The 9,010-nt window shown below is 43.3% G+C and overlaps 1 protein-coding gene across 1 annotated transcript; it reads left to right on the forward strand.

The window, feature by feature from the left end:
- Nucleotides 1-308: 308 nt before the first annotated feature.
- LOC311356295 (forkhead box protein B1-like) lies at nucleotides 309-1,250 on the forward strand (the record flags this gene model as incomplete). Its single annotated transcript, XM_084476063.1, has 1 exon — nucleotides 309-1,250. The coding sequence occupies one exon, from the start codon at nucleotides 309-311 to the stop codon at nucleotides 1,248-1,250; it is 942 nt and encodes a 313-aa protein (XP_084332189.1).
- Nucleotides 1,251-9,010: the final 7,760 nt, after the last annotated feature.

Consider the following 9,010-nt stretch of genomic DNA (forward strand, 5'->3'; position numbering starts at 1 on the left):
CGATCAGCGGCAGTCAGATCTCTGCGTCCAAGCAAGAAGGAAACAAGTGAGTTATAGGCGTCCAACTTTTCCCAACTCTTCCCTCCCTTTATGGCGATGGCCTCTGCGCCAAAAGACGACGCTTTCCAAAAGAGGCGTTTTCAGGCATAAGTCGCGCTTCCAAGGAATTGGACCGCACAGGCAAAAACTCTGGCTATTAAAAGAACAATAGGCTTTTTTTTTAGGGGCACCGAGCAGCAACATTCATCTGTTTTTCGGACCCCATAATAATAATATTAATAATAAGATAATATAGATCAAAAATAATAATGCCGCGACCGGGAAGAAACACGTACAGTGACCAGAAGCCCCCTTACTCCTACATCTCCCTCACCGCCATGGCCATCCAGGGCTGTCCCGAAAAGATGCTCCCTCTCAGCGAGATCTACAAGTTCATCATGGACCGCTTCCCTTACTACCGGGAGAACACGCAGCGGTGGCAGAACTCCCTGAGACACAATCTTTCCTTCAACGACTGCTTCATCAAGATACCGCGGCGGCCGGACCAGCCGGGCAAGGGGAGCTTCTGGGCGCTTCATCCGAGCTGCGGGGATATGTTCGAGAACGGGAGTTTCCTGAGGCGACGCAAGCGCTTCAAGCTGATGCTGGCGGCGGACCACCTGGCGCCCAGCAAGCCGTCGGACGCGGCGCAGTACCTGCAGCAACAGGCCAAGCTCCGCCTGAGCGCCCTGGCCGCCACGGGAACGCACCTACCGCCGATGTCCGGGTACAACATCGGCGTGTCCCAGCCGTCCACCTTCAAGCACCCGTTCGCCATCGAGAACATCATCGCCAGAGAGTACAAGATGCCGGGGGGGCTGGCCTTCTCGACCATGCAGTCCATGTCGGCCGGCTACCCGCTCCACAACCAGCTGACCTCCGCCTGGCCCCACATGTACAGCTCCAGCGTGATGGACACCATAGCGCCGATCACAATGGCCGGTGATTACTCGCCGTACGGAATGCCACTCAAGTCTCTTTGCCACGTAGGCCAAACTTTACCCGCCATCCCGGTGCCGATCAAGCCCACGCCGGCCTCGCTGCCGGGCCTGTCCGCGATGCCGACGCACATGCCCGCGTTTCTCGCCCACTCGCCTCAGTCGCTGAGCCCCACGTCCCCGCAGACAGCGACCAGCCAGAGCCCCGCGGCGCCGGGCGAGACCCTCACGAGCCCCGCCGCGGGGCTGCAGTCCGCGGTGGCCGTTCACTGACGAACTGAAACTTTGTAGAAAGTCGCGGTAAAAAAAGACATCAACTCCAAAGCAGAATGGTATTTACACAGTTTTTGAATAGGCCTATACCAAGAGCCCATAGTTTCACATTTAAGGCAAGGTGTGTTTGTGCTGAGTGTTACAAAAATGTTTACCTGTGTTTACTTGAGTGTATCGACTGTTGACAGGTGTCAATCATCGTCACCGTATGCCCAATGCGGAAAGGTGACATTACAGACCGGCTTTGGCCTGTATAAGGGTCAACCGGCCCCATTATCAACACAAGTCTAAATATCACACTATTTTGTATCCGGGAATCTGCTGACTCCAATAGCTCATATCGGTTACATCTTGTGTAGTCTCTGGCGGACTGTGAGGCCTCATATAAAAGTGACTCCTGCGTCAAATGCCATTTATGTTAAGCGTTTGTCCACAAGCAACTCAGCACGGGATCATGTCTGTGAATACATCCACTAGTAGATTAAATTATAAGAGCATAGTGTGTAAAAACAAAATACAACTTAACAGTAGTCGTAAAAAGATCCGAAATCGGTCTTATCAAAATGCATTTGCTTTTGGCATACCAAATAATCAAGAGGTGGCATTATTTGATTCGTTTTTATCGATCGAAGTGAACAATCGCAAAAAGGGACGTCTCATAAAAAGGAAACTTGAAAATGTATTTATATTAGAGACACTGCATACAAAAAAGACACATATTTTAATTAATGTAAGGATAATATCGAAATGTATCAAATGCACTTTTTAGCTAGATGTCCTTGAGTATGAGTGACAGGTGTAGCTCTGTGGAGCGTTTTATTTAAAGACGGAGGAGACCAACATTAAAACGCTGTATATTTCTACCACGTCTAGGCCTCTAGGAACCAGCATGCTACTATTTCCAAATCATGTGATGTATTTTGCTGCAAGCATGCGTGCTTTTTAACTGTACACTGTGACTGCAATAAATTGTCTGTCATCCAAATATTTTACCATTGCTTTTTATCCCTTACTGGTTCATCATATTGTCATTATATTTACATATATTTTCGCGAAAGATGCTTGACTAAAGTAAGGCCGAGGCAAACCCGGGCAGCGTCCCTAAAATAAAATTATTATTATATTCAAATATGTTCACATTACATTCAGCGACATTATTTGTATTTGTATATTGCATATTTATTTATCCATTCAACAGGCGATTTGATTGGATCTTGTGGTTGAGTGCATCGATAGCTTCCAGGCCTACAAGTGTTTTAAAACAAGCCTGCATGTTACAAAAAGTAAAACGGCGATGCCTTTTTTTTGTTCCTGTAACGATAGAAAGGTTGCATGGAAAGTTTAAGAAAGCCATTATTTAATTAAACAATTGTTTAAAAAATGTATTAACCGTATTATGAGTAGGCTACATTATGTTTAGCCTAATATACAATTACAGGCCTGTAGTTAATTAAATGTATCTTATCAAATTGAATGGTTTAGCTGTAACACTTATCCATTTTACCTGAGAGCAGAGACTCAAAGAGACTCAAAGTGGTGTTTGAACTCCCGCTCCACTAACTCGACTAAGGCCTGTGTGTATTCTCCCTCACTCACAATATCGTATGCTTGATTCATTCGTGTGAAACGCCGTGCTTAAGTATAAACAAACATATTAGGATTCCATCTCGGGCTGCTATTGAGCAGACCCAATAAACGGACCCGGCCACTTCATTCACACGCATTCCCTTGAATAGAGATGGCGAAAGAATGGCGCATTTGGACCGGGCCACCGGTGTAGTTATAGTCCTCCTTTTTCCAAAGAGACAAAAAGACTGATTTCCACAAACACATTGCTGACTGGGGACATGGAAACGAAATCTGAAACCTCTTTGGAATTTTAATGTGCCCCCCCCCCCCCCCCTCTATGCTCCATGGTTAAACAGCGTTTAGAGAAACGCATACAAGTTAAGGGACGGGCGCTTTATTGGAGCGGAATGCGGCGCTCAGTCGTTTATTGCGACTGTCATGCGTTTGGGTGTCGGCTGTGGGTTAAGGATTAAGTTAGTTATTTGTGTTTATTAAATGCAGGCTATTATAGGATAATAGGTGGCCTGAGTTTTTTCACAAAGCGGTTTACAAGTCGAACTCAACAGGCCACACATTTAATACGATCTTAATGACACGTGATAATGTGTTTCTTTTGCTTATAAATACCGAAGGTCAACTCCAAGATAATCGAACACCATGGTTATTAAGAATAAATTATAACGTTATCCTCTAACTATGACTTTTTTTTTTTTTTTTTTACACAAAAGCAGAACTTTAAGCGATATTAGTTTCTCCTTAATGAACATGTCCGTCACCAATAGCTGGGCCATCGATTCTTTCTTTCTTATTTTTTTCCCAGCAGCACTCGTTTATGATCCCGATGGGGAATATTTCCTCACACCATGTTTCATCAGCTCCCGCACATACAACCTATTTGCATTGTAAACCGCGCCGTGTACTCAAGTGGATTAAAACGGGCGTCCTTGTTGCTTGGGCTACTTAAATGATCCATTGACTCCAAAATGAAGGTGAAATGCGGCAGGTCTTGAAATATAGTCAATCCCGTGGAAACGCGCTACGTTGTGCTTTAATTAAAAGGATTCGTTAAAGAGGGCCATCCTAGGTAATTAGTATGGGTAATTTATGCGTCGCTTAATGCACGAGGGTATTGGCCTGAATAATGAAGTGGAGTTAACCTAACGCAGCAGAGCCACGCAGAGGTTATTTATCATCCGCTTAGAGTTGGGCGTTTGTCATATGTGGCCGGAAATCATTCGAAAAATGCAAAAAAAAAACAAGTGTTCAACACTCATATTTATAGCTATAGTCCACGGAACGAGAACTTAAAGGCCGACACATTCCTTCTTTCTTTATTTCTAGATGGATGGATACATATAGAGATAGGCTAAACACAGATTAACAGATAGAGAGATACATAGATACATATAGGCTATACTTATAGAGAGATATAGGTAGATAGTGCCAATATAAGCATTGATTTATATATAAAAGTGACTGAGTTGGTTTCCTGACTCAACAGGTTTATGGCAAAGGGCCACGAAACCTGTCTGTCATCCAAAATCTGAAATGCGTTCATAATTGTGTATAGGTATGTCTGTTGCACAAGTGTGTGTGTGTGTGTGTGTGTGAGTGTGTGTGTGTGTGGTTGTCAGTTTGACATGCCAACACTTGTCTTGTCAAGTGTTGCTAGTGTGTTCCAATGCTAGTGACGACAACTTGTTTCTTGTTGTCGTCACTAGCATTGGAAGTCAGCCTTTACAATCTTATACACGTTTTAACCACGTATCAGAACATGAGTCTGATGCACAAGGTGTCTCCTAGTGCTCTCATAGCGAGCTGGGCATCCCTGTTTGATAACACATGCACCTCGGTATGCCCAAAGTGCCTTCATTTCCTAGAAGGCTTGCATTATTACCAGACATAATTATTGCTATTGCTATTTCAGTAAATATACTGCACCTTTATAACGCCACTGTCAAAAGTTCCCCCCCTTGTATATCAAATGTGTTCCTCAACTTTGTGGCAGCGCTGTGTTATGGCTCCTAATGAATTACCTCTTGATTTACACCTTATCACGGCTCACCATGGGGAGATGATGGAGTATTGGACATTATTTACAGCTATCATTTAAATCTTTTATCCTCCAGTCGCAGAAGCCAACGTGTCAATCCCCTACATCAACCAATTACTCGCGGTGTTTATTGAGGGTATTTTGTTTTGCCACATAATATATTTACTTTGGACGTAGACAGGCTCTCTCCTGTGCAAACAAAGGCCGTAATTCACTCTAAAAGGGAACAGGTCTTCACTGCTATATTTCATGAATATTGTTTTGTCTCTCAAGAGGAGATTTGCCGGGATGGACCTTCATTCTGACCCTGCAGAAAGATTAAACGGGATAAACTGTTGGTGCGTGTACAAATCAGGTTTTATTTACCTTTACTCAACACTGCCTTTCACTGTCAGACATTGTGTGAAGGTAGGTCGTTATTGGAACTTCCCAAATTCCACAGAGTACATCTTTCTCGATGCTCCCCATCGCTGGAAACCGCTGCATGGGTGTTGGGATATCTGGTCATTAGTGATGCGCTGGAGGGGGTATATGAGGGGTCTTTTCCTAAACCTGATGGGGGCTTGATAAACCTGTTGTGACCTCTGGCTACAGCACGCACTAACCCATTTCAAATGACCCAATAGCCCATTTGTAAAGGAGTTAACAGACTATATGACATTTAGACTTCAGGAAATAGAGCGCTACAATTGTTCAGAAAAGGAAGTTCTCGCATTCCTACGATTCCTCCTTCGCATTCTCAGACAATATCTGCACCGCGTTGAGTTTATCGCTTGATTATCAGTGGTTATCAGCCCAATAGCTAAGGCTGGCTATCTAAAAGTTGGCTCAAAATAGCAGTTGTCCAGTTCATCAAACGACTGAATTTGTCATAAGAATTAGAAGCATTTTATGAATCCAATTAGCTTTGTTGTCACTATAGATGGAGAGAGCCTTTACAAGACAATTTTGCATTTTGCCCTTGAATCGTTCACATTTCCCTTTTTTTCCCAGTGTACATTTCACGTTGAATACACAACGATTAGCCACAACAGCTCCTAGCTATAGGCTGCTTGTCCTAAATAGGAATATCAGGACCTCCTACTGCGACAATTATTGTTCCATCCTGTTGCCTCTGAGGGTGTGGAAGGATGAGAGAGTAGGGTGGCTGCTTCCTACAGACAGGCCTGGAGAGTCCAGCACAGCCAAGCACAGCATGTACGCATGACATCCCAATGTCAACATCAAGTGCATGTTGTCAGACTGTGGAAGCCGTGTGGCCTGGGGGGGGGGTGAGGAGGTACTTTCAATGTTAGCACTGAAGGAGGAAAGCTTAGCGTCATGCTTGGTCCCATGTTCAGCATCGTGTTTAGTTTTGGGTGGATCCGTTGTCACACCGGCCTCACACAGACAGATCCTATTCGTTGCACACGTTAGGTCTGGGAAGTCTTTGATTTGGCAAGAGCGCGTTGAGAGCCGTCATCTGTCATGCTGCTCTACAGCCGTTCGGATTAGCTTCGGCCAGTCACATAGAATGCAAAAGTTCTGCCGTCACAATAAAACAAATTCCAAAGCAGCATAAATACAATTATATTAATTAAGAAACTCACCGTTTGAGTTTTGTCCAGAGCCAAGCTGCCCACGTTGGGTTGGTTCCAGACAAATAATAGAAACGCAGGTGAACGTGCGTGACTTTGAGAGGCTACATACTGCCCAGAAAAGGTAGACACAAATAATATCAACAACTTTATCATAGAGAACATAAACTGAATGACATATCCATTCAGGGTTTGTAGCCTAAGTTAGCCTTCTGTATGTGGCCTTTTCAACAGGATGTGGTCCACTTTGGCAGTTTGCCTTTAATAAGAGTTTATTTAATCTGATGTCACGGATAAGACGTTGAATCTGTTTGTGTTTGTGTATGAAAATCAGTTGACGTCATTATTGAAATGGGTGATTTTGTCCAATGGGAAAACATAGAAACAGAAGATTCATTTATTTTAAATCAATGCCACTGAAGTGCCGTTCCTTTATAGAGTGGCATGGAAGTCTCCTATGTAAACACTACTGAGTTTGTTGAGAGCTGTGAATTACCAGCAGGCAGTGTCTGGCCAGCATAAGGGATTAGCCAGTTAACACTTTCCCATTGCCAAGACAATTGTGCACCATCAATGCGTAAAGTTCTTTCAGTGTGTTGCCAAGTTACCGGGACTGCTCCTATAAAAATGAACGTTTCTGTCCAATGTTTTCCTGCAGTGTGGCTACAATCAATTAAACTAATTACATTATTTGGATTAAAAATAAAAAGTTTCGCTTGCTTTTCGTTTGAAAACACGGTTTGGACTCCGACTTCCGTTGAAAGTGTAACAGAATCCTGGAAAGCTCTGCTTACAGTTTATTCTCTTTCCAGTTTGATGGTAAACTTCCTCAAGATAGCATACAAAGTGCTATAAATAAGGGTAGAATTGGTGTGACTGTAACAGTTGTTGTAACAAGTTCTCTGGCTAGCAGTCATCTATTGACAAATTCATCAATAGAATCCAGGCTCTCTGGGTTAGAAGCTCCCTGTTGCCTTAAGAGGAGGAGGAGGAGGAGGTGAAAGAGGAGGAGGAGGAGGTGGAGGAGGAGGAGGCCAGGATTTGTGCCAGCTCCCACAGAGAGAGGAGAGGGTGGATAAAGACAATTGTGACAATCTCATTATGTGTTGGTGGGATTCACACATTAGTCTATGGATCTTTTTAATGGATAAAGCCACATATCCGTTCACAAAAAGGCAAACTAATTGAGTGGCTGGGCTTTGTAAGGAGCACGGCGGTATCAATAGTAAGCACTCCCTCAAAGTGATGCTGCTGTAGCATGGTCTAACACACTACACAGAGCACAGCCCTATTCATCTGAGGGCTGCTTTCTGAGTTAGGGAGAATCATTCTCTTTTGTGGACCACAGGGAAAAACATGTAAACTGGGACTGAGAAAGTGGACTGGGAAAGTGAAAAAACTAGTACAAACTACTATGTATGTACTCACTATAGTAATAGTAACAATATATATTATTACTATTATCTATTATATAAACATAATCATGGCTTTACAGGGGGTTTGAAAAACATGGCTATATATATGGGTAAGGGAAATAATACTCCAACATACAATAACAATATTACTGTATTACTCCACCATATTAATAGGGAGAATTTTATAACAGATTGTAATTTGAATATAACTCTTATATAACCTATGTTTCTTCCACCACAGTGAAAGAGAGCATCCTCTAACAAACACTTTGAGGATGTTTTGTGTTTTGCATTGACGACGTGCCATTGAGCACGTTTATTTGAAGTGTACAAGCACACCTCACTATTATTACTATACATCACCACTATTAAACCTTAAGACAACACTCAGAGGGTCTTTGATGAAAGGAGCCCTGTTTTAACACCAGCTGTGTCCGGGGTCATCGTGACATCACAAGTGGGAGCGTCCACCTAGATGTATCTTGGATAGATAAGTGCACCAGTTGGTACAGTCCACTGGTTCGGCAGTAACCGAGGGATAATCACACCCACACCTGGTGGGACAAGGTCCCCCTCCATTTTGTGAAGTGACCTTGGCTACCATGGTGGTACCAGGTACCATTTTGTTTAGCATTTTCCCTTAGCGTCTACCTTTGTTGTATTAGTACTTTGTATACTTATTGTATTTTATTTATTTTTATCCTGTGTTTTTCCACTGCTGCTGGGCTATCGCAACAAACAAATTTCTCCTACGGGGGATTAATAAAGTTGTATCGTATGAAAGGTGCTGCATAAGTCCAAGCCATTATTATTATTATTATTATTATTATTAATAAAATAATAACTCTGAGCACTTGTAGTATTAAACTCCCAAACAACCGAGGGAGCAAATGAAACCGTCTCCATCACTGCCGGCGGAGAGCTAGGCAGAACTTGAACTATCTATCATGTCTTTGGCTCCAGAGATGACAGTTGCAACACAAATGCAAAGTACAACATTATGCAACTTTGCCAGTTCACACTTCTGACCCCAGTCAACCTAGGGGCGTGGACCCTAGCTTAATTACTATTGAAACATGTGTGGATCATCTGTCTGCGTTCATGTTTTTTCTTGTCTGGTGGGACTCAGGAGCCAGCTTCTAAGAG

Source organism: Micromesistius poutassou (assembly GCF_964030765.1).
Source record: "Micromesistius poutassou genome assembly, chromosome: 12".
In the NCBI taxonomy this organism is placed as follows: domain Eukaryota; kingdom Metazoa; phylum Chordata; class Actinopteri; order Gadiformes; family Gadidae; genus Micromesistius; species Micromesistius poutassou.